At 55.8% G+C, this 26,051-nt stretch overlaps 1 protein-coding gene across 1 annotated transcript in view; it reads right to left on the reverse strand.

Annotated features, from left to right (window-relative positions):
* Positions 1-26,051, reverse strand: part of KDM2B (lysine demethylase 2B) — a 53,286-nt gene that overhangs the window by 11,796 nt on the left and 15,439 nt on the right. Inside the window, exons 7-12 of the mRNA XM_063143871.1 lie at positions 21,777-21,870; positions 20,058-20,211; positions 18,677-18,792; positions 11,324-11,450; positions 9,627-10,078; positions 6,697-6,783 (exon numbers count right to left, since the gene is read on the reverse strand). Of these exons, the coding sequence (XP_062999941.1) occupies positions 6,697-6,783; positions 9,627-10,078; positions 11,324-11,450; positions 18,677-18,792; positions 20,058-20,211; positions 21,777-21,870 (1,030 nt within the window). The remainder of the gene's footprint in view (positions 1-6,696; positions 6,784-9,626; positions 10,079-11,323; positions 11,451-18,676; positions 18,793-20,057; positions 20,212-21,776; positions 21,871-26,051) is intronic.

Below are 26,051 nucleotides of genomic sequence, written 5' to 3' on the forward strand. Positions count from 1 at the left end.
CGCTCAAGCAGGTACGCCACGCTGGCCAATCACAAGCACTGAGCACCAGGCTACGATTCTAAACAGCCGTAACTGGAGAGAAAGCCCCGCTAATCTCCGAGGGACTTGCCTCACAGGCAGAACCGCGCTCCAAGGGCCTGACACAAAATGAACCATGAAAGTAAAAGTTGCCACCAGTTTCATTTTACAGAGAAGAACGTTCCTCTTTCAGGGGAGTCACCCGGCCAGTGTTTTAAAGCTGCTAGGCATCACTGCCACGGGCGCTGAATAGCAGCCACAATCCATCAGCTGAGGGGGACGGAGTCTGAGCCATGGAGGGAGCCAGGGGGCGGGGGGAGAAGGTCGTCAAAAGGGGGCCGGGGCAGCTGCAGGGGGGGCCTTTCACCCACAGCCCCACCACTGAGCAGCAGCCCCTTCAGAGGGGCAAACCGGGGGGGCCTGGCGCCTGTCAGTGCCGGCGTGGGGGACGGCAAACTCCCCTCCCGCGGTCTGGGAATGAGGGCAGCTGCAGCCCAACACATCTCAAGGGCATCAGCTCGGGGCCGGCTGGTTGAGACAATACGGAACTCTCGACGGGCCGGCGAGAAGGCGCCTCTGCAAGCGAAGACCTCACCTATGGATCTGTGGGTTTGTTTTGTACCCCGGCCTTCCTACCTCAAGGGGGGAGGGGGAGAGGGAAAAGGAAAAAGGCAGCTGACAATCCCAAATAAAACTTGATTAAAATAAAACAAATGCATTGAAACACCTGACCACGGAATAGTAACAGTATCCATCCCAAGGCCTGCTTGAATAAAGAGCCCTTTGCCTGTCAGCGGAAGGACCGCAGAGCGGGGAGCAAACTGTTCTCTCCTTCCCAGGGAGCAGCCACCGAGAAGGCCCGTCTTTCACGCCACCCCCCAACGCACCTCCGAAGGCTTGAAAGTGCCTCCCCCAAAGATCGCAAGAGCCAAGCAGGCCGGGAGGGAAGAAGGGATATGTTTCAGGTAGCCTGGTCCCAAGCTGTCCAGGGCTTTACAGGTCGCCAACCGGCACTTTGAATTCTACCCAGAAACAGACCAGCAAAGCAGTTGTAAGGAGGAGGGAGTCGTTACATGGCATCCCAGAAACAGCATCCCAGCTAAGCCCATCATACAGCGGGTTAATTGTAGCACCCAACAAATTCAATCAGTGTGTTAACTCTTTAAGTTGTCACAAGACCTTTTGTTGTCTGATTCTGATCATTACACCCCTCACCAAATAAGCATCTGAAGCCACAATTTCACAACTTATTTTCTATTAAAAAGAATTTGTGAAAAAACCACCAAAAACCTAAGGGATCTTTTAAAAAACAATGCTATGGAGTAAGCTTTTGCTGTTAAGATCAGCTAACTAAGTTCTTTGGGGCTCTTTCAAAACGCGCCATCCAATTTCACAGAAGATTTAAAGAATTGTGTTTTTTAAATCATTCTGGGAGAAACATCCATTCAGATGGCCTGGTAGTCTTATGTGCCTGAGAATCATGCAACAGAATCCTTCCCTTCTCCTGTGAGCCTGCAACCAACACTTAAATCCGTCCACTTAAATTCCAGGATCTTCGCAAGAGGCCTGGAACTGGGTGGGCTGCAAGCAACAGGGCCATCTCGGTGATGGCTCCTCCTCTCTGGGGCCATTTGCCTGGCATCTACTGCGATGGCATCGTATTTCTTCGATTCTAAGACACACTTTTCCCCCGATATAAGGTATGTACCAAGTAACCCCTTCCTGTTCACACCTGGAACAGGTGGGTCGGTTATTTAAGTGATCGATTACGTTCTTTCTGCAGCTGTCTTAGTTTGTTCTTCTAGTTTGTTTCAGTGTTGTTTGGTATTTTACTTTTATTTATTAATGGAAGTGTGGCAAGTTGCCCTGAGAACTGTTAACAGGCAAAGGTATACAAATACAGAGCAGCCAGTTACTCTGTTTTACGCAAGAGCAGCTCCTGTGGCACCGGTCCTGTGGCAGGAGCGCTTGTGGGCCGGCTAGCCTGCACGTTGCAGCCGGCCTCGTCGGAAGCAAATCCCACGGCAGTCAATGGGCCCCGAGTCTCTCTGGTGAGATCACAACCTTATCCTGAATTAAACGTGCATAGGATCTGGCTGTAAATCTCTGCGTGCTTACTTCCAAGTAAATGGGCTGCAATCCTTGTAGCACCTTGCTTCCGAGTAGAGAGGAACAGGAAGCAGTAAGTCCCCTCTGTGTTCAATAGGCCAGTCTCCCAGGTAAGCATACACAGCAGGGTTGCAGAGTGGTAGCCTGATGCTAGCTAGGCGGTTTATTCTGAAGCCAGTCCTGCCGCGTTCGAGGGGCCTGGCTCTCTGGACTGCAGCCCTAGTCAGTGGCACAGCTTTCCCCAACCTGGTAATCCTCCGGATGATTTGGACTCCAACTCCCAGCGCTCCCGACCGCTGGCTGAGGCAGATGGGAGCTGGAGGGCACCAGGCTGGGGAAAGAGCTGCGGCCGGCAGGCGGGCAGGCAGGGCCTGCAGCCCACAAAGGTTTACGTGCCACGAAAAAGCAGGTCTCATCCCTTAGAGCGCCACACGCTTGGGAGGGGAGGGGAGGGGAGGGGGGGGGAGGGGAGGGGGCGTCCATTACAGGAAGTGAACTCAGTACCTCGAGGTAGGATGAGCCCCCCCCCCCAGCTGCAGGAAAGCCCCCTGCCAAAGCAGCCGAGACCCCCCGCTTCCCACAGGCTGCCTTCGCGTGGGCTGCTTTTAAACGGAACAGCCCCAGCAATGCGACCCCCACGCCCCATGGGCCCAAAGGGGGGGGGGCCGAGCGACAGGGGCGATGGCGGCGGGGGGGGGGGAAGGAAAAACGGAGAGCGAGAGGGGGGAGGGAGCGCTCCCCCTTCCCCCCCGGCCAGGCCCGCACAAAAGCCGCCCCCCTCCCCTCCCCCTAGAGCGGGGTCCTCGTCCTCTCGCCGCCGCCTCCTCCACCCTCCTCTTCCTAGGGCGGTGGGGGAGGGGGTCGGACCCCGCCCTCCCTCCCCCTCCCCCCCGGGGCCCCGCTCCAGCCCCCCCCCCCGGCGCCGACCTGCTCGTGCTCGGAGTCGTAGTCCTCCTCGTCGGGGCTCACGGACATGGCCATGGCTCAGGGCAGGCGGGCGGGCATGGCCGGGGGGCAGGGGAGGCGCGGCTCCGGCTCCGGCTTCGGCTCCGGCGCTCGCTCGCTCTCTCTCTCGCCCCCAGCGCGGGCGGGCGGACGGACGGACGGACGGAGGGACGCACGGACGGAGCGCAGCGCAGGCGGACGCGCAGGGGAAGGAAGGCGGGCGGGGGAGGGCGGGGCCTCATGCATATGCATGAGCCAGCACCAGGAAGGGGCGGGCCTCGGCCGGCCGGGCCCAATGGGCAGCCGGCGCTTGGGCCGAACAAAGGGGGGGGTCGCCATTGGCTACCGGGGACAGGGAGGGAAGGAAGGGGTTAAAGGGCGAGGCGGGCGCCCGGGGCACGATGGGCGGGGCTCCGGCTCGGCATTAGGCGGACCCCCGCCCCCCCCCCGCCCCAGCAGGGTCGTTCGCAGGAGCCCCCCCCCCCCCCGCCAGTGCTCTTGCAGGAGGAGTACAAAGGAGGGGCCTGGGCAAAGGTTGGCCGGGGAGGGCCGGGGAGGGGGGGGCTGGGCTGGGCTGGGCTGGGCTGGGCTGGGCTGGGCTCCGCTCCGCTCCCCCCATCCATGATCGCGATGGTGGTCCATGGGATGAGCCTTGCAGCTCCCAGCAGGGCTATGGCGGGAGAAGAGCCCCCCCATCTCCCCCCCCCCCAGTCACACCCTTGGGGTAAAGCCCAGGCTAAGTCCTACTTACGAGAAGACCCACTGAAATGAACAGCACTGAGTGACTAGCTAGAGTGCCATTCATTTCAATGGCTCTTCTCAGAAGTAGGACTTAGGTTGGGCTGTACCCCAAGGGCCTGTAGGATTGCACCCACACAATAATAAGAAGTAAATATAATAAACTATTATTCACAATAGAAATCAGAAGGTGATGGCTGCACAGTGCAATGCGTAAAAGAGGGAACGGTCCAAGAACCCTTTTTTTAAAAGGGGCAACTGAGAACCTAAGTGCCGCCCTGCGCTGGATCAGGCCCAAGGCCTCCTCCCTACTCCACCAGCGGCCCCGGAGACGACGCCCGCTCCCTCCCATTCATGTTCTCCAGCAGCTGCTCTAGAGGGAATGAGAGCCCTCTTGACCAGCAGCCATCATTGGCCGCATCCCCTTTTAAAGGTGCCCAAGGAGGTGCATATTAAATCCTGCATTTAAAGGTACAAGGCCGGTAACAACTCAAGATGAAAACATTGGTTGAACTCAAAACAGAAGACACAGGTCACTTCAGATGCTGTTGTGGGATCTTCCACTGTTCAGTTATTAAATAGCACGAGAGAAGTGAAAGCTCAGGGCTCAATTTGTGCCAGGCCTCAACCTGAAAATGCCCCTGAGCAAATGCAGAGCGCATTTCCTTCACCATGAGTTCCCGCAGATCATGGAGCCTCTAGATCAGAGGGTGGCGTTTCCAAGAGGTCCTCGCTGTGAGGGCTCCCTACTGCACGTGGTGAGAAATGATGGATTCATGCCAAGAGGGCACAGCACTCTGCGTCCCCTGGCATTTCAAGCGCACTCGCTCCAGAATCCTTGCAACCACTCTGTAAAATAGGCCAGAATTTCATGGCCCGCTGACTTACAGATATATTGTGTTTGTGGGCTCAGAAAATAGCAGCTTTTCAGAAGCCACTTAGTCAAACTCATGGCTGGGGTGAGATTTGAACCAGCAGCTTCCTGACTCAAAGATCACACATTTGGCCTCTGCGCTACCCAGCCCGTTCCTACTTAAGAGGACCTTATTTTCTCGACCTCAGGCACCGTACAAGCCAATAGCCCCATTCACACACCACCTCCTCTGCTGAACAAACCTTTTCATCTGTACGGCTTCTGCCCTGAGAGAAGCAGTGGCAGGAGGCAGGGCATCTTCTCCTTAGAGAGGAAGGGGGACCTTTGCCTCACAGGGGATGGCTAAGCAAAGCGAATGAGTGGGTGCAAAGGGCTATGGGGAAACTGGAGCACACAGCCCCCCACTTCCTCTAACTTGCCCCTCTTTGCAGGGAGTGCCATCCTGTGTATTAAAACGTGTGCGTGAACGGCGCAGAATTCAAGGGTGTGGCTGGAAGGTGCCCAGTGCAGCTCCCTTGCTGAAGCTAAGGAGGTCTGGCTGGAAGACCGCCTGCGAACGCCACGTATACTGCCTTGAGAATGCGGGATATATCAAGAAGGATGCAGACAAGCTGGAGGGGGTTCAGAGGAGGGCAACGAGGATGATCAGGGGCCTGGAAACAAAAGCCCTACGAGGAGAGACTGAAAGAACTGGGCATGTTTAGCCTGGAGAAGAGAAGGCTGAGGGGAGACATGAGAGCAGTCCTCAAATACTTTAAACGTTGACACACGGAAGAGGGCCAGGATCTCTTCTCGATCCTCCCAGAGTGAAGGACACGGAATGATGGGCTGAAGTTACAGGAAGCCAAATTCTGGCTGGACATCAGGAAAATCTTCCTGACTGTCAGAGCAGTACGACAATGGAACCAGTTACCTAGGGAGGCGGTGGGCTCTCCCACACTCGAGGCCTTCAAGAGGCAGCTGGACAACCACCTGTCAGGGATGCTTTAGGGTGGATTCCTGCATTGAGCAGGGGGCTGGACTCGATGGCCTTATAGGCCCCTTCCAACTCTACCCTTCTATGATTCTAAGAGGATCCAATTGGGAAGAAACACAAGCCGACCTCTAATCTATCTATCTATCTATCTATCTATCTATCTATCTAACGCTTAGGTATGTTTCCGTACAGGCTTCAGCTGATACAGGTTGCTAAGCAACAGTAACAACGTGTAACGTCAGCTGATACAGGTTGCTAAGCCCCTCACCTGACTCCTCCGGTCTTTCCAAGGTAATCCTACCCCCCTTTTTGCCTCTTCGCTCCCCCCCCTAACAAATGGGGCAGCGCCACGGTCCGGATCATGAGCGAGGCACGGCCGAGGCCCTTGGTGGCCGGGTGGGAGGCCGCTCGCCTGCTACGAGCCCAGGCCCCACCCTAATCTCATGCGAGCTGGGCGGCCGGCCCAAGGCTGACAGGAACCCTGGGGAGAGGGGGACACCTGCTCCCCCTCCCCCGACCTCCCTGCCCCCCAGGTCTGCCAGACGGCGCTGTATCGGCGACCTCCAAGCAGCCCGCTCCCCCGCAATGATATTTAATTAATAACCTTTAAGATATGCTACAACAGTGTCTGTTACGCCGGGTACAGCTAGTGACTAGGAAACCCTTTAGGTATTGATCCCTCGTATTGCCAAATTATCCCCCCCCCCCAGCCACAACAGCAGCTCAAAACCAGAATGAATTACTGAATGGTTCAATTCCGACATCATTCCCAACTCTCACGGCTTGTGCCAACCACAGTGTGGGGCGCAAACGGAGGTTCCGGCGACCACGCCCACGCCCCGCGGGTTTTGGAGCCTGCTCTCCCTTTGCCCCTCTTTCAATCTTCCACCTGCGCTGGGTGCAAGGGGCCCCTGGCGGGGGAGCGACAGCTGTGAGCGAGGCTTCGTCCATTCAGGATCCCAAACCAGAGTCAGCGCAGCGTTGCGTGTCTGGCGTGCCTTGTGCACCCGCTTCATGCCACGGTTTCAAGTCTTACCTTTGCATTTTTCTTAGGCCAGGATACCACAGGGACCCCAGAAATGGCGAGATTCTGGTCATCATCTGCATGTTCCTTCAGGATGTTCTGTTTGGAAAGGAAAACAGACTAATTAACCAGAGGGATCGGGGTATGTACTGTAATACAGGAAACAGCAAAAGCCCAGCCCACCGGTGCCCTTGCTGTAAGTGGGAGCCCAAAAGGCGCAGCGTCCTCTCCCGCTTTCATAGAATAGCGGAGTTGGAAGGGGCCTGCAAGGCCATCGAGTCCAACCCCCTTTCAGAGAGGTGGAGTGCAGGATGTGGGCCCCCTGCCGCTCTCCTTGCAGGATTCACCCAGCTCTTCCTGTTTTGCAGAGGAGAAGTGGAAATCACCCCAGGAAGCTTTCATACATGGCACAAGAAACACATTTTCAAAACTTAAGAAGCATTTCTCTTTGAAGTTGGTGGAACAGCGATTTTTAACTGTCCCCACAGAACAACTAGGCTGGTAAGATTCATTTTCTTCTGTTCTGTTAAAAGGGTTATCTCAAGGCTGTGCCTGACCGCCATCCGCATCATAAAGAAACACAGCGCTCGGACGGCTTCCCGTGACATCTCCCACGCTTACATTTTTTTAAAAAAAACGAACATTAACTTCACTTAAGTTTGGAAAAGTCAATAATTACTTGTGATTTCAAAAAGGGCTTTGTATCAAAATTATAAAATAAGTTTTCAGAATGACAAGAGCAGGAGACCAGGATAAAGCGGAGATATGTTTAACCTCAATATATCAGATAAACAATGGAAGGATATATGTGAGTGAGGCCCAAAGCATTATAGATGTAGCAGCAAGGGAACATTTATATAAAAACATATTTGTGGTATTTAACACTTCATAGTCTGCAGAAAATCTATGCATTGCCTAATGAATTACGTTGGAAATGCAGTCAGGATTTTGCCCATTTCAGACATACAGGGTGGGCCTACAAATATACAAATGTTTTTGGATTAATGTAATTAGGAGCACAGCAAAACACACAGGGCAGAAATTGCCTTTGGATCCAGTGGTGTTGTCATTAGGAAAGGCAGGCGGTAGCCACTAAGGATGAGCAGATGATTGTAAACATGTTTGTTTCAGCGCAGATTCTAATAGCAAAAAACTGGGAAGAAAACCTTCGCCTCACCTGTGTGGGCTGCTTTCTAGGAACTGTCTCCAACCTCCCTCTCAGAGGTTAAAAAAATATTCCCCTTGCAAAAATTACAGATCTTACTTTAAAAGAGGTGTTTTTCCTTCTACACGCAAGACAGGGAGTATCTTCTTCTAAGCAGATGCCTCCTAAAGGACTTTCTATGTCATCTAAAAGCAAAGTCTGCTGTCTTTCCCATTAAATCTATTGTTTTTCTCGGATGTAAGTTTATGCAGAGTTAATCAATCAACTAAAATGCATACAACTAATTGGCTAAGATTTCCTTAACCGGAAGGTGGTCCCCAACTTCTTATAGCGCATGACAATTTTTCAACCCCTACTTGGGAGTTGGGTTCACGCAACACAACCCACACTCAAGGTTAAATATGGGTTGTTGTGCTGTGCGAACCCGGCCATGCTAACCAACCGTGGCTTGTTAACCACGACAACCCACAGTTCACAACCCAACAACAAACAACGGGTTCTCTTCTTGGGCTATTTTTGGATAACAAGCCACGGTTTGTCTCTGCGGCTGGGCTCACACAACACAACAACCCACACTTCAACAACAACCCACACTCAACCTTGAGTGTGGGTTTGTCATGTTGTGTGAACCCAGCCACTGAGTAGGTACGTATGTGCTGAGAGGAGACCAGGGAAGGAATGAAGATGGGCTTATACTAACCCTAAAAAGACAATGTTATAATTCCACTCCCCACATCTCTAATCTTCAGGTGCTCTGGGGAAAACAGGGGAGGGGCGATTTTCTGTTCCGCACAACAACTTTCCACAGGAGCCGTCAACGTCCAGCCAATGCACATATCCTAGCTTTCGACCCAGCGGCTGGCGTCAGGGCAAGCGCAACTTAGTCAGCCTCCTGCAAGGCCCCCTCCCCACTTCCACTAATCAAGTGGGAGAATCCCTTTGACAGGAAGCCGTTCGTTTGCCTGAGTAACACAAAGTAAACCCTTCTACTTCCTACACAGACCACAAAGCTCCTTAATCAAACTGAAAGTGTTTCAACAGCAACCAACAGCCTCACTACTTTCCTTACGGCTAAATTTAAACACTTGGGTGGGATGGAAGATTGCAGTACAGTCCCGTGAGAGGACTGTACCACACACAGGGGGAAATGGCTTATTTGGCACTGCCCCCACTCCCCTCATCAAAATCCGTGCACTTGAACAGCTAAGGCCCTATAGGGAGACAGTTCCCTGGCCCCACGGGGGCCCCGTGGGCACACCAGACGCGACACCTGCGCCACGCCGCCCTCTCCGGGGCCTTCCGCGTGAGGCTTCCAGGGTGCACTCCCCCGGCCTCAGGCACAGACATTTTATGGGAGGCCCAGATGCTGCTGCCCTTCCATTTCTACCCACCTGTAAGTGCTTCTGTCCGCCAGAGGCAAGAGTTATTCGTTCTCTATAAAGCTGAACAGGTAAGAATTCTGGGATACTGCCGTGTGACTACGCTGAACTTGGTCCACCTCTGTGTGGAAGTTTTCCATCAGGCAGGTACGAGCAGGGGAAGGGCACAGAAATCAGCCCTCCCCCTCTGGAACAGCCCTCCCCAGCCTGGTGCCCCCCCCACCCCCCCAGATATATTGGATTTCAACTTCCGCCGCCGTCGCTCACCAGCACGCCCAATGGTCAGAATGCTGGGAGTTGTAGTATGAAACCCCTGAAGGGCACCAGCTCTGCTCCAGACCGAGCCGCTTGAACAGACAGGCATGGCTCCTCACGAGAAGAGCCGGCCGCCTACGCACCTTCACGTCCTCCAGCAGAGCGTGAGGATCCTCAATGCCTTCGGGGATACATTTCTTATTCTCCGGAAGAGATTCGAGCTTCTCAACGAGGGCTTTCAAGCCCTTCAGTTCAAACTCCGTCAGGGGAGTCCATTTGGCCGAAACCTCCGTGGCCGGCGACCCCGTGGGCGTTTTGGGGTAGTCCGCCGGCGCCGACCTCACGCTGTCATCGGACTCGTTGGATAAAGTCCTTTTGAGGTACCGGGGGCCCGGGGGCTTCTGCTTCTTCCCCGAACCCTCCTTCCCTTCGGAATGCGTGCTGTTGGGAGAAGAGGATCGGTCGGCCGAGGCCTTGGGGGCTTTTTCCGGGTGCTCGTCCTTCTCCTCCCGAGCGTGAACGTCGCACAAGTCGTCATCCATGTCTACCCAGGAATCCGACGAGAAGCTGTCTAGGCTGCGTTTCCTCGTTGTATCTGGGAGAGAGGAGCAAAAAGGTGGCTCAAAAACTCTGAAGCTACTGCAAAGTCTGGCCTGCAAAAACGCCCAGCCCTCGGCAGCCAAACCCCGCAGCGAGGGAGAAGCCCCTGCCTGCCTCTGGACTCTCCGTCACGAACACGGCCCCGCTGGCCTCCCGCCAGGAGCCCACCTCCTACGGAGTCAGAACCTCGGTCCGTGGAGCCCAGTTTTGGCGCCACCGACTGGCAGCCAGGGCTCTCGGGGGCTTCAGGCCGACATTTCCCAGCCCTGCCTGGAGAGGCTGCAGGATTCGAACCTGGGACCTTTGCTGGCAGGAGCTTGACCAGCGAGCTACTTCCTGACATGCTGTTTTGATATGTGCCTAGAGGGATTTTTCTCATTAATCAGAAAGCATTCAAACATGCCGGCCAGGGCATGCTGGGAGTTGTAGTACAACCCACCTGGAGGGCACCAGGTTGGCAAAGGCTGGCCTAGATGGACCAGTAAGCCTAAGCCGCTGTACAGCAGCTTCCTCTGCACCACCCACCCACCCACGCCATGGCTGCCTGCCCCACGTGGCCCAACTGGGCGCTCCCCATTCTTCCGTGCACTACCACCGCCCCCACCCCAGCAGCCTGATGTGGTGGCGCAGAGTCTTAAAACCTCTACTGCTTCATTCTGCTAAGTGTAGAAACTAGCTGGACACGACGCCAATTCAGCCTATGAAGCTGGGCGAATGACCAAATTTATTCCAAGCGCTGAAAAACCCGTCCCTTTGGTACAGGATTTTGCCGGGCGCCCAAAAGCACTCCCAAGCCCTGCTGATCCCCTGTGCCAAAGGCATTCCGGGAAACCCTTGTCTCTTCGGGAGAATTCAACGCTGGCAAAACACTTCCCCACCCCACAAATAACAACAACAACAACAACGCGTTAAAGCTGAGTGTGCGTTCCGCTTGCCCACAGAAAACCTTGAGGAATGCAATTCCGCGGGGGCAAGGCCGGTGCTCTGTTCCAGACGCCTGAGCTCCAGCCGCACACCTGGTCCTCTTGGGAACGGCAAAATCCTTCCTCATCGTCTTCACGGTTCTCCGACGTAAAGATTTACGTCCTGTTTGTGCCGGAGGCGAAACAGCCCCGGGGCCGCTGCGTCTCCCGCGCCAGGCGCCCACCCGAAAGAGGCACTGCAAGAGGATCCGCTCGCCGCTCAGAGAGCTTTGGCGATGGGGCGGTAAATAAACGTAATCAATCAAATCAAATCTTACCAATGACCATTGACTCCTTCTGGTACTCTTTGCTGAGGTGGGAGCGCTGGGTCACGCAGAACACGTATCTCTCCAAGACATACCAACACATCTCATAGTAGAAAGGGTAACGGAACTTGGCCTGCACCTGAAAGCCAGAGGGGGAAAGCGTCAGTCCGTCGGGGAGGCAGGGAAGTCGGGCCCTCCTCTGGCCGAGAGCACAAGTGCCAGAGTGGGGGGGGGGTGTGGAGCCGAGGGAGACGGATGCCTTCCGCAGGCACAATGAGCGGCCCAGCCTGGCTTCCGCAGGAGCCTCGCCGTGTGGGTCACCAATCTGGCACCTTCCTGGGAGACGGGGCTTGCAAAGCGGGGTGGGGTGGGAGGCTGGACCCTTGAGAGGGATCCTCCCTGCCAACCTGGACATTCGCCTTGAATAGGGCACATCGTGTAAATACAGGAACCGTCAAATACGCAAATGGTGTGACATAACCTGGGGAAAAACACGGAGCGAGGGGGGGATGCTGCCGTCGTGTCCCGCTCGTGGGCTTCCTGGAGACACCCGGTTGGCCATTGCGGGCCACGGAACGCTGGATGAGATGGCCGCTGGGTCTCACTTCGCTAATATGAAATGCCGGGCTGCCCTCCAAAGCGAGGCCTTTTCCCCCTCTGAAACACCTATTATGACTTCACCCGTGTCGGGACATCAACACGCGGAGTGCGTGTGTCTGTCCCGTCCCACCGCCCCCACCGCCCCCCGTGGCAATCAGCAAAGCAGACGGGGTGCGTGTGTGTTGAACACCGAGAAATTGCACTGGATCACAGAGCGCCGTTTTGGCAGACGCTGCCCCACGTGTTTCCACCCTGAGTCGAGAAGGCCCAAGCCAGCCTCAAGTGCTGTGCATTCAAAACTGTGCTATTCACGTGTTTGTTGCTGCTGCTGCTGCTACGTTATGATGACAATTGTGCAAGGAACGTTCCTGCTCCTAGGTCACCTTCCCTATAGTTCCTATCGAGGAACGTAGCGCGCGTTAAAGGCTTCTTCCCACGAACTCGCCGCTAGCAGGTTTGTGGGGTTCAAATCCCGGCCCTGCTTGTGGGGAGCCAGCCCGCCTCCGCTTTCCCACTGGTAGCACGAGAACGCTCACAACTTGCGCCACAGCGCTGTCGCAAGGACGAGGCCAGCGGACGTTCTCAGGCGAGGCTTCTTCTCCCCTAACCCAGGAGAGGCAGAGCGCGTGGACCCAGAACCCTCTTTCTTTCTGTCCCCTTGGGTACCCTGTGCAACGTCCAAACGGCAGCACCGTGGGCCCTCTCCTGGCTTGGGGGGGTCCTGGCAAGCACCCAGCCTTGCCGCCCGCTGGGGCAGGCCCCGCCTCGAGCCCAGCATGGCTCGCTTTGACTGGCGGGGTCTCAAGCGGGGAATCGCTCCTCTCACCGGCTACTTTTAGCAGGAGGCGCCATAGCCAGGACCCCGGACTGCCTGCAGGCAGACGCCCCTGCCCTGCTGCGCTGCCTCCTGAGGAGAGGGGCCCTGGCGAGGAAGGTAGAGCCCCCACCCCCACCCCGGACGCCCCCCGGACGCCCGCCGCACCGACCCTTCCTGCCTCCTCGCAAAGCCCGCCAGGGTCTCCCCTACATGCCACATTGCTCATTGCCGTGGTCACAAGACACAAGGGAAATCAGCCGTGCTAAAAGAGGGAGGCTCATCAACGGAACTCAAATTATGATTTGTCTTTTCTTTTTTATGATTCTTTTCCCCGGAGAGAGCACTGCAGGAAACAAAATTTGCAAAAAAATTGACTTACAAACGGGAAGCCGCCTGTTCCACCCCTCAGCCTTCAAATGGTTTTCAGCCACATGCCTGGGGAATATTAAAGACATCATTTGCTCAACATTTTGCTGGCAGGTTTTTGACCGTCACCAAATTTAGCCATTTACCAATTATTTAATTTTTTTGGTTTTTTTAGAATAATAAGAATAAGAATAATGAAAATGTAAATGCGCAAGACAAGGCAGTCAAAGGCATGCAGTGCTCCCGGGCTGTGAAGGGCCAAACGCGAATCGTCAATTTGAGTTCCCAACGGCCCTCGCTAGCCGGGCTTCATCCCTCAGCCAATTCCCTCCAGGCCTCTAGTTCGAGATCTTGCGGAAAACTCGCCCTCCGCTCTGGAAACCGTCCGGTGAGAGAGACGGCCGACCGGCGGGAGCGGAGACCGTGGCTGGGGGAGGGCTGTTGCCATCACGCCCCAGGAGGGGCCCCCTGGGGACCCCTGGCCGGGCCGTCGGCAGCAGGCGGGCTGGGCTCTCCGCGGGATCCATTCAGGCGCTCTTGCGCCTATAAACCAGGGTGAAGAACCGCTTTCAGCCCAACGGCCAAATTCCAATGGTTGGCGGAGTCAAAGGCAAAAGGGGTCAGGGCAAAATACCTCCCCCCCAAAAAAAACCCACCACACCCTAGGCGTAGGGTTGTGCCCTGTGAAACATCTGCCAGGAACCAACTTGGCAGTCCTTTTGGTGCCAAGCCAAAACTTTTAGCAGCCCAATGACTTGATGAATGATAGGAGTGTTTCTCTGTAAAAGCTGGTTTTTATTCTTTGGCAGTGCAGTTTGGGCGTCGTTGCATTTCATGTTTTTGCAGGCTGCTCAAAGGGAGACGTGTGGAGAAGCAGGGCTGCTCCACGAGATCTGCCGAAAGGTTCCTTCCTCTTCCCTGCCCACCACTTTTTCCTTGCGTGCTGCGTCTTTTCAGACAGTAAACTTGCGGGCAGGAGCTACCTTGTTTTACTGACTGCACACATGCAAGCCACTTCGGGAGCCCCCCCTTTTGGGGGGGCTGAGGAATGGGATAAAAATAGTTTAAACAGATAGATAAATATTTTGCTGCTCCCAGGACACGCTTGAAAGATGACGAGGCGGCCACCTTGTTAAAGTGAAGCTGCCTGCATGGGGGACTGCCCACAGAAACCCCAGAAAGGTGGGGGGGCATAAACGTCAGTGGGGACCACATTGCTTTTTGATGTCGTGAGTCGCCTCACGGGTTCGACAGCGTCAAGGTGGGACTTTATTTAGGAAAGGGAATAATCGCACAACCAAAATGCCTGAAATCGCACCGTTTTAAGATTGCAACTTATCCCCTTACCAAAGAAATAAAAACCTAACCCAAATGGGGCTTAGAGGAGAGGATTTAATTGATGCTTTCCAACTCTAGGTCCTACGGTCGATCATTTCCAACCCACTGAGGTTTCCCCCCTAATTATTTCTGAACACTAAGTGGGAAAATCTGCCCTTCTAGAGAAGGACAACTTTTCGTAGTTCAAAGCAAAGTTGAAGGTATTTCAGGGACTTTCGCAGAAACAACCCTTTGTTATTGTTCCCCAGCCTGTGTTGCTGGGGAACATGGGTGGGAGGGTGCTGCTGCGCCATGTCCTGCCTTGTGGGTCCCTGGCCGAGGGCTGCCTGGCCCCTGGGTGAACAGGGCGCTGGGCTAGAAGGGCCCTGGGTCTCATCCAGCCTCAGGGCCCTCCTGGTGTTCGTATCTCCGAGTCCCGCACACCATCATCGAGAGCGGATTGGGAAGGTGCAACTCCTCCTTGCCCAGGGGATAAAGGGTGACCCCCTCCCCACCCCCCCAGAGTGGAGGCTGCGGCTCCGGTGCCAGTGGGATGCTGCATCCACACTTTGCAGAGTGTTCCTTTCGCGTTCTGACTGAAACCCGGAGCGGATTCCCCGCCCCGCGGACGTCGGCGCCACCGGCATGTCGTGTGAGCAGCCCCACCCCACCCCCAGCATCCAGACTGAGATTGCTCCTGAACTGGGAAGTTCCATGCAGCACTAACAGCTGTGGAAAAACTTCTGTCCTTTTATAAATTTGTGACAGCAGCAACAGACACACCAGCCGCAACTGTCTTGTGCTTTCGAGCCACTTCCCCCCACCTGTTGCCCTCCAGGTGTGCTGCACTACATGCTGGCTGGCTGGCTGGATGGGAGTTGTAGTCCGGCACACATCCAGAGGGGCCCCAGCTTGGGAAAGGCTGCCTCTGAGCATGCCAAGGGTTTTGCCTACAACCATGGCGCAGTGCGCTCACCCCAGGCAGGCCCACCTGGCGCCTGCCTCGCTGTCCCCTTAGCTCTAGGCAAAGACTTCTAATTCATTCATTTATGACGATTTTAATCCTGCTGAATGTCTTAAGCTGCTTTTAGGACTGAACTGCCTTTAGCTTAAAATGTAGCTACAACTGCCCACACGTAATAATTAACTGTGTTCCATCCCTGTTGTAAACCACCCTGGGAGGAAGATTGAATGGAGGCATAGAAGTATTCAAACTGAATATAAGCAGCTCTGTCCGCATCCGTCTCCCCCTATTGTGGCTAGAACCCGAGGCGAACAGCCTCACAAGCCCGTGGCTGGGTGGCTGAAAGGCCACGTCTCGACCACTACGCACTGCGCCGGCTCTCAGTCGGCCTAGTTTTCTTCCAAACTCAAAATACCCGCTTGGGTTATGAGAAACTGACCTAGATTCTGGGTCTTAAACTAAGCCTCACATAGGTAGGCTGATTTTTGAACCGGGCTATAAATCGGCCGTATCGTCTTAGCCTGTTTTAGGTGTTGAAACAAACACAGGCAGCCGGACAACAGGGATTCCAGTCTGACAAAATCGAAAAGGCCGATGCTGGAAAGGAAGGCCAGCCCGTCTCAACCTGGGCTGCAGCCAGGTGACCCCACAACACCACCTGCTCCACATTGCAGGCCTTCTCACAGGGTGGGCAAGCACTGCGCCCCCTCCCCCCCTGTCCACCCTCACCACACCCTTGTTAGGGGGCCTCTTTTGTCCCGACTGCAGAGGCGGGGAACTGAGGCGGAGCGAATGCCTGGACCACGGCCACACAGGGAGTCCACGGAAGAGGCGAGGCAGGCGCTCAGGGTCGGATTCGCTCCTCATCCTTTGGAGAAACCCAGGTCCCCTATTGGCAGTTGTGAGGGCAACGCAGCCCCCCTTTCAAAACCAGCACTAGAACGCGACATCCTCGAGGCTTCACCAGCCGCCTGCGAGCCACAGCATGGAGCTCTGAGGGAGGCCTGGCTGCCTACCAACGTCCGTGTCCGTCCGTCCCGGGTTCTTGCCCCCGCTGCCCTCTGCAGCCCGACCCACGCTGCTGAATTGGAGCTGTAGACACGGCCACCTGGATCCTCTCTGGAGGGGCTGTAGCTCCGTGTGGTATAGCCCCTGCTTTGCACCAGAAGGTCCCAGGGAGAGCCCTGGCAGCATCTCCAGGTAGGGCTGGAAACCCCCTGCCTGGGGAGCCACTGCTGCCAGTCAGAATTGACAATACCGGGCTAGGCAGACCACGGGCCCAGCTTCCTATCCATGCCGAAAGAAGCAAAGATATCCGTGTCCCCAGGGAGAGCCCTCAGGAGGGGGAGCCCAGGTGAGGGAGACCCACCCCCTCAGGGGACGCTCAAGGGGGGAACAGGCCCTTGTGTGACCATGTGGCCTTGGGGAAGGGGGGGAATGATCCCAGAACGCCCACGGAGGAGCCAGTGGGCAGCAACTGACAGGGTTCGCAATTCACCCGCGTTCAACCACACAAAAGAACAGGGAGACCAGAAGGAAAACACGACCCAATTCCATGGCAAACGGGCATCCCACACACCCAAGTGTGGGCAAACCAATCAGAAACAAGGGGCACAGCTCCGGCGATCACAGACACACACACCCCCACGGCCCTCCTGGCTCCGCAGCCTTGATCCCTGGCCTTACGCTCGGCCGCGCCAGGCACAGTACTGACGAGTTGTAGCTAAGCCGCAATGCATCGAGCGGTTCAAAGCAATCTCCTGCGGCCTCAATAGGAGCAACCTTGGGCCTGCAGGGAGAGGGAGGAAGCAGGACTGGTCAAGGCTCACGGGTGGCAGGGCAGCGGCGGGGACCTCAGCGCGCCCCAAACGTTCTGCCTCCTAGCCCCGTCCGCACTGACTTTCCGCCCGGAATGACACCTGGAGAGGGGAACCTGATCCCGGAGGGAGGCGTTCTAAGTGATCCGGAGCCGTGGCAGGAATGGGGTTCCAGGGGAGAAAGGGAGCCAGCGGGACGCCACTAAACAGAGCCCGGTGCAGGGAGGGCGCAAGGCGGAGCGCCTGCTCAACACGAGTCACAGGAACAACACCGTCGCGGGGCCACCCGAACCCCCCCCCCGATTACAGCACCAGCTTCCGCAGACTGCAAGTGCGTTTCATCGGATGCCTCAAGTGTCCTCCTGAGCACCAAGGGATCGTAACACCGAGGTCAGAGGGAACAGAAATGCAAGAAGTACAGCCAGTGGTTATTACTTATTTACAGCGGCCGTTGACAAAGACACGGGCAGCCTCGCGTTGGTGATCTCATTAACACGTGTCGTGCGGCTGAAAAACCACCATTTGTCCCTCTTCAAGCCTCTTCAAGGACAGACGCTTGACGAATTGTAGCTAAGCCACAATTCATCAAGAGGTTCAAATCTATCTCCTGTGGCCTAAATAGGAACAACGTTTGATGATGATGATGATGATGGCCGTCGTCCTCCTCCTACATGTGTTCATGAGCTTACCAGTGCAAGGATGTTTGTGTCGGTCAACAACTGCTTCCCGGATGGCTCCTGTCAATGAGGTTCTCATGGAATGTGACTTGCATTTCCACTCTCCCTGACCTCCGTGCTTACAGTCCCCACTCCCTGCCCCTCTTGAGTGCCTAAGCGCTTGGACCGCAGTATAGCTTTCCGTGCTTCTGCTGCAGTGGACCGTCGCTCACCAAAGCGTTTGCCGCCATAAATGGGTTCATCTTGACGGCCCCCCTCTGGAAACCGATCCAAGAAGGGCTGATGGCAGACGGGGACGGCCGCGTGGTGAATCCAGCTCAGAGGCCGGAGGGCCCTTGAGCCACAGGGGGCGGTGGAGAGCGGAGGCGCCGTTGCCAAAGAACCAGCCGGAGCGCCGGACTAGCAAGGGAACGGGCGTTCAGCAAGAACCGGGGCCTGCTCCTGCAGCAGCCGGGGTGCCAGCACAGGCGCGCCTCGCTAGCTCCTGCAAGGCTGCTCCTGAGTTCCCCACAAACACCGCCTCGTAGGCAGGTCAGGTCAGCGGAGGCTCAGAGGCCGGGAAGCACCCACTCAGCTCCTGGCTGATGCTCCTGCAAATGCCGGAGTTTTGCCCAAATCCCAGCTTCTCCTGCTGATGGCAGAAAGCAGGCCTCGGAAGGCGGTCTTTAACCCGCCAGCGGGGAGACACTCCGTTCACCCAGAGCAGCTCTTGGGCCTCCTGCGAAACGCCAGTCCTCCAGCCTCCCGCATCAAAGGAACGTGTCATTTCATGCGCCGAGAAAGTCGGGAGAGATTGGCGAGCCTTACCCTCGTTCTGTCCTCAATCTCGTAGATGCGAAGCTGCATGGGGACGTTAAAGCTATGCAGGATGTTTCCACCAAACACCAGGGAATCTACCGGAGTGTAAACGGCATGGATCCACCCTAGGAAAGGGAGGAGAAAATTAGGAGGGGGGGAGGAAAGGGTACATTTCACGGGGAAAATGCCACACGAGACAAGCTTATGGGGGAAACCTCAGGGCAAGAAAGTGGGGGCAGGGGGGGCTTCCCCTCGCCAGCACTGCAACCCTAAGCCCAGCCGACCTGCCCCTTTCCTGCAGCTGCACACCTGCAGCCCCCCTCCCCTCCCCTCCCCTCCCCCCCACAGCAGGATCTGTACGTGCTTCACCCACTGAGCAGGTGGCTGGCACTTGGTCGGAGAGGGGTCCCCAGAACGCAGGGTTCTGTAAGCCCAGGAAAGTAGGGAGCTGAAGAGCTCAGCGTCCGCAGGACAACACGAAGTCCTGCCAAATCACGGTGTTTCATCCCAGATGGGTCCTCGCTATGGGAAGTCCAGGGGGCTGGGACCCTGCTATCGCTGAGTGGCACAGCAGCTGCTTCCATCCAAAAGGTCCCAGGTTCAATTCCTGGATTTCCAGGTAGCGATGGAAAAACTCCTGCCTGGGACCCTGGAGAGCCGCTGCTGCCAGTCAGTGCCAACAATACTTGGCTCGATGGACCCAGGGTCAGACTCCGTCTCAGGCCGCTTCCGATGTTCTTATGAGTCTTAAACCTCATAAGATACGGTCCAGCGACCTCCCTGGGGCTGGGTGAGCTCAGGAGCCTCCGTCTTCAAGCACCGAACAGAAGAGGGGTGTGCCATGCTGTCCCCCCATGGCTGCAGCCAGGAGGAAGCCCCTGGGCTGGTCAGGCACGGGGGGGGGGACGACACCAGAGGCCTCCTGCTCTTGCCGGCCAGCAGAGGGGCGCCTCCTGCCTGCCTGCCTGCCTGCAGCCCTTCCGGCTCTGGGCTCAACGCCCTTCCCTGCCCCGACTGAGCAACTCCCCACCCCCACCCCGGAGGAGCGGACACAGACCAAGCTGAGTAAAGCGGTGGAAATGGACAGCACCACCGCAGATGGCGGGCAAAGGACACCGTTTTGGAATGCTTCCCTGCTCTTCAGGACTCCCCGCCAACGGAAAAGCAGCACGGGAGGCCAAGAGCCGGGCCGGAACCTTCTTCTTCTTTTTATTTGGGGGGAGCATTCGAAGGCAGTTTCTCCCACCCCTTAGGCTCCACATGGTACGATCCATTCGTCCACCTCGCCTGGACGAGGGGATGGCCGCCCACAGGGTCCCCGAGGCATGCAAGGGGAAGGGATGCTTGGAAAGACCGCCGCCGCCGCCGCCCTCTTAGAGGCGAGAGTTACCGGAAGGAATGAAGAAGGTGTGCCCTTGCTTCAGCTCAATCCTTTGGCAGAGCTCCACCCTGTCCCCGAGGAAGACGTCGCTTTGCTTCCCCGAGAGAACCCATTCCTCGTAGAGTTCGAGGTTCTGCGAAGTTGGGGGAATCAGCCAGAAGATCTGGAAGCAGAAACAGCAGCAAGGGGCAGGTGGGCGGGGGGCTCTTTGGCAAGAAGATGGACAGTCCATCTCAAGGCTGAACCTGCGGCCCAAGGTCGCCCCAACCAAACCGGTGCCGGGGCCTCCCTCCGTGCCCTGGGCCTGTGCGGGATCCGCGGGGGTCCTCAAGCTCTCTCGTCCAATGTTCTTTTCAACTTTCCCTTATGGTTGCTGTTGACGAACAGCCTTGTGCCGCCATTTAACCTCAGACGGGCGGCTTTAGGCTGCGACCCCAGCAAACGGACCCCAAGCCCCCTGTCCCGGGGCGCCGGGGGTCTCTGCACAGTCACACTTCCTGCAGCAGGTGGAAACCTCCCCCTTGTGCGGGTACGGGCCTGCCTCGTCACGCCAGCCCTCGACACGTGAGAAACGTAGGCCTACCTCAAGGCCCCTCCATGGCCTCCAGCTGAATGAGGGGTTTGAACCTGCCCACAGCCGCCCACTAAATGGCGAAACACACAGGAATAGCCCCAGTCCACCGGGGCCTGACTTCGTGCGGCTAAGACCAAACCAGCCTCCCTCAACCTGGTTCTCTCCAGATGTCTTGGACTGCAACACCCATCTTGCCCTGGCTGGGAGCTGCAGTCCAAAACGTCTGGAGGGAGAGAAATTGGGGAAAGCGGGACTAAACCAGCATTGTACAGCGCCACTGAATTTGCCTCCAAGACATGTGCGAGCGGCATCCAAGCGCCGACAGCACAAGGGGAGCCTCAAGTCAAGGCCTCCGGCGCTCTGCGAGGGGGACGGGCAGCTTCTCCGGACCTCCCCCCTGACCTGCGTGGGGAGCAAGAGGGCCATGGCTTGCAACCCAGCCAAGAAATTTTTGCGTCCCTGGCGGTGGCAAGGAATGGAGTTGCCGGGGGGGTGGGGTGGCGGGGGAGGCGGGGACAAACTGGGGACACTCTTGGGAGGCATCTGGCATCTGCGGCCTCTTATTTCACCCTGGGAAAGATACCTGCTGCCCCAAGTGGAGAACATTTGGTTAACTGTTGATATATTTGTGAAAAAGATATAAAACAGGGTGTACACACATACGCACACAGCACCCTGCCTGAGGACTGAGAATGGAGAGAGATCTGGGCAGAACTAAGCAAAAGGAATACGCATTTCTGAACCCAAGACCATGCTGTTCCACGAGACATTCGAGAACTGGAAACTGTTCATTATTCAATTGTTGATCTGGTGCTGGTGCGTAATTTGTTTGTTTTGTTTTTGTACTGATTTATTTGTTTCTTTCTTTCAAAATGACACAAGCGGCTTGCCAGGGGGGGCCTCCTTCCCTCCGGAGGGGTCAAAAAGCAGGGAGCGAACGTGGAAACGAACGCGCCAGCGCGCATCTCAGGGCCCATTTTTGCTTCACGCACGAAGCCCTCCCCACGGTCGTGTTCCCCATTGTCCGAGACGACGGCTGAAGAATCTGAGTGGCAGCAATTGCAAGTGTTTCGTAAAGGGACGGGGAAACGGAAACCCCCAGGCGGCAGCTGAGAGCCCCCCTCCCCCTCCGCGAAAGCGTCGCACTCACTCACCTTCCCTCCTCGGAAAACGTGGTACCAAACGGAGGTCCCCCCGAAATCAATGTGGAAATCGGTGAAGCACCCTTTCACGCTCATCAGGCAATACCTGCAAAGCACACGGGCATTCAGGAACCGGCACCCCAGGACTCGGAAGGGGGCTTCCCCACAGGACTGTGAAATCCACAGCTCCCGTCCTCAAGGAGAAGCAGCAATTGCAAACGCGTCAACGACTGTAAGACGTCTCACTCGCTCTCTGAAACAACAACTGGGTTTTGGCGAGGGGGAATTTTGCCTAGGCAGTTCTGGATTTCTCATTCGAAGCGTCTGGGTGGAAAAAAGCAATTCCACAAATCTGAGGAATTACAGAGTTAAAGGGGTTATCTACGTGCGCGGCCCTTGGCTCGGTGTTCCAACACGATGCTAGCGGAGGCTTGCTTTGGACGCCTCAGAAATGGAAGCCTCCCTTCCAGCCCTTTCCAAACGGTGCCCAAGAACAAAGTTTTAAACAGCCCTGCTCAAACCTGACCCACACGCGGTGGGCTGTTTCATCTCTACCACTGGGTAATTAATCAGTGGAGGGGAGAGGGGAGGGGGGCAAACCCCCACCCACCCCCCCGGCAAACACAGAGCCCCAGCAGAGAAATGAGCTGCACTCAGGCTCCAGTTCTTCTTTTTAGGTTCTGGGCAAGCTGGAATGACATGAAGGAACTGCGGATACTGGAATGGGCAAAGCCCTCAGTCCGCTCCCGCCCTGTTTGTCAGACTCGGAGGGCAGTTTCCCAGCAAGGCGCCCGCCTGCCCGCCTGCCCCTCTCTCGGCAGGGCTCCGCTTGATCCTGCCACTCCTGTGCGTCCGCGTCTAATGGCTGAATCCCTGCCTCCCGGCTCAGGCTCAGCACAGGCACCTTGGCCAAGGCAGGAAACGCCACGCCACTTAACCCACTAACCTCTTTTCCTTGTTCCGGCCGCTGGCTCAGGGTGGGTGCCTCAGTCTCTCTCTCCAGATCTACAGATCCTCAACCTTCCCCACCAGGCTGAGGGCGCAGGATCGGAAAGCAAGCTCACGCCCCTCCCCTCCCCTCCCCGCCGGTCCCCCTCGCTTCCCAAAAAAGCTCCAACACGCAGCAGCGGCGGCGGCGGCGGCAGCAGCGTCCTCCCCCCGCCGGCTCTCATTTCAGGTGCAGGATCTGGGCTGTATGCAAAAGTCCCTCCAGACGAGATCGGCTAGGCAGGGCCCTGGCCATGTGCCCCAGGAAGGGCGAGCAAATCAGAAAGTCTTGGGACAGAGGAGAGCCCGCTGCCTAGCAACCCCATCCAGGGCCGGGAGTTGACAGAGCGATACGCAATGCTGTCACGAAGACGGTAAATTTGCAGGCTTCGGAGCGGGAGGGGACGCACAAGCACGAACGCACCCTCCCCGCGCCTCTGCCTTGCAATTGTAACGCTTCCCTTGCACAATCACGCGCTTCCCCCCACCCCCCACAAGACCATCTTCAGCTGCGCTTTGCTTTGAAGGCAGGCAGGCGAGAGGCTCGGTTCCCCTCAGCCTGGGGACATGTCAGAGAGAGAGAGAGAGAGAGAGAGACACGAGGGAGACGAGGGGGGGAAATACCAGAGAGAATCCAAGGAGCTGTGAAGGCTTCCAGGCTGAAACCCAGCCTGCTGAAGCGGACTGAAATCAGCAGGCGTAACGAGGGCTGGAGTGTGACCTCGGCACGCCGCTCTTCAAAATACGAGTCCTTCGCTCCTCGGCTCTTTCCGAACCATTTGTCCTTTTCTCTACCTGCTTTATTATTGTACAATTATTGCACAGGCCCAGCTGAAATGGAAGCCAGTTTCATTTCTCTTCTTTTTTTGAAAGCAGCAGGCAAGAAACTTTAAATGTAAAGAAAACAAAGAAAACTTTTCATGAATTCATTTACAAGGGGCAGCTCGATTTGAAAGAAGCCATCGACAAACATTAATAGTTTCCAAGTGCTTCAAAAGTTTTTTTTTGAAATGAAAATACTGCCACAAATACAAATGCTTGCAGATAGCATTCTTTTCAGTTACCTTCAAGGACAACGTTGAAAAGGACAAATGAATTACTAACTGAGGTACCTTTTCTTCGCTTAGAATGGTAGAAATCCAATTATCCTTGGGCAGGTGTGATGAACTTTTATCTGGCCCTGTTCTGTTTTATTGCTTCTGTTCCTGGTATGCAAGTTGGGGCAGAAAAAATCCTACAACTCCCACCTGGGAATGCTGGGGGTCATAGAACTTCTTTGGGAGGGGGGGGGGTCTAAACATGCATAGGATTGCGCCCTTTGAGTGTTTCTATACTGTATGATGTGCGCCCGTTAGTGAAAACTGCTTAGAGATTTCATTGCATTAGGCGATGTTCTAAGTATTATACATAAATATGCTCAAAACCCCTTTCCTTCCCCCTCCACTGGTCTGGAGTGGGACATGCGCTAGGACGTCCCGAGTTCGAATCTTCTATCAGGCCAGAAGCCACTGCTAGGTGGCCTTAGGGAAGTCACTAAAGCCTCGACCCCACGTAGAAAATGGGGATATTAATACAGCTCTACCTAGCAGGGCTTTTGTGAGGATTACTAGGAATCTGGAGCACTTTGAACACTCAAAAGCCACCTCTCCAAAAGTTTTCCTTCTTTTTAACTGGAGATGCCACAAGTGAAACCTGGAACCTCCTGGGTGCAAAGCCTGTGCTTTTACCACTCAGCCTTGGGCCCTCCGGGTTTTTGGAAAGTCAACCATTTGATTTTGAAATGAACCCCAAAGATGTTAAAGCCAAAGACATGCGGGCGGACGCAGGGACAGGGGGGGTTCTTGTTCCCCATTTAATCCACACACACCCCTTGACCTGAAGCTGGACCTCCACATCTAAGAACGGTGTATTTTCCCCAGACAGTTAGTGATATTCAAAGGGCCCTTCAGCAGCGCCTGTGTTTCCCTCCCGGCTTCCTTCCCCCCTCAGCCTGCTCTGAGTGCGAACAAATCACTCCGTCCTTAAATTTCCGCTATTATTCTAATGGCGGATGCTTTTCCATTCATCACCAGCAGTTGATGAAAGGGTTAGGAATCCGGGGAGGAAGAAAAAAAGGCCTTCCTCCGCAAGGCGGTCTCTGGCGAAATGCCTTTGCGTTGACCTCCACGGCTTCCTCCCCACATAACGCTGCAGTCACATGGTGCGCTCCGCGCGGCTCCTCCTCATCTGACACCGCGCGCACCAGCCTCGCCGGGCAGGTTCTGCATCACAAAACGGAGGCGGCTTTGCTACAGGAGAAGAACGCCCAACTTTTCAACGGACGGCAGCGTGTGGGTTTCTTTGCGGCCAGAAAGCGCTCGAGTGTCCATCTTGGAAAAAGGCATTTCCCTAATCACACATCCCAGCGGGCAGCGCTCTCTCTGCCTGCCACAGACTGGAGAGGAACATGTTCAAAAGAACAGGCACAGTTCTATGCAACTGAGAGGGCTTGGGGGGGGGGGGGAGGAGAGGACAGGAAGGAAGACGGAACTTGAAGCTCCTTGAACTACAGACACCTGCCCCCCCCTCCCCTGCAAAAAAACCCACTGCTTTGCTTTTCCTAATTCTTGTGCTTTTCCTAATTCATGCAATGTTTTTTAAAAAAACAAAGTCGCTTTTAATTCAACGGCCATTTCACAGGGGGCTCTTTTGAGGTTTTCCCTCTTCTCCCCCCCGGAAGTTCAATTTGTGATCGCTCTTTGGACCAGAAAAGCGTTCCCAGGGGCGGCTCCGTTTTTTGTGTTTTTTTCCTGTGAGGATCAAGGAACGTTGGAAAGGCGCTGAAACAGTAAAAAGCAAAACAGAAGCGTACAGAAGCGATCCTGGGGAATTTTGTAACGCTACCAGTTAGCGAAGGGTTCATGCCGCTCGTGAGTCAACTTCTTTAATTGCTCCCAATTCAGAACGAAATGCAGCAGAGCCGTTGCGCACCCTGGGTGAGCGTAGCTCCAGGAAAGGCGCTCTCTCTACGCATCTGGAGCGACGCTTTCTTCCCGGGGCCGCATGGGCAGAGCCTGGTGCCGGCCTAAAGGTCATCCTTTGGCTGTGCCCATTTCCTCCCACTGTACCGAGCCTACACCGAGGCACACTAATGCATGCTGCAGATTTGCACAACTGTGTAGGAAACAGAGAAAGGACACCCACAACAACACAGAAAATGAATTCACGAGGGGCCAAGACCCCCACACCGAAAGAAGAGTCGCACAGGTGATCAGCACAGCACAAGCCCATGAGGGAGTGCCACGGTCGCTACTCAGGCAG

The sequence above is a fragment of the Elgaria multicarinata genome, chromosome 18, assembly GCF_023053635.1.
Source record: "Elgaria multicarinata webbii isolate HBS135686 ecotype San Diego chromosome 18, rElgMul1.1.pri, whole genome shotgun sequence".
Lineage (NCBI taxonomy): Eukaryota > Metazoa > Chordata > Lepidosauria > Squamata > Anguidae > Elgaria > Elgaria multicarinata.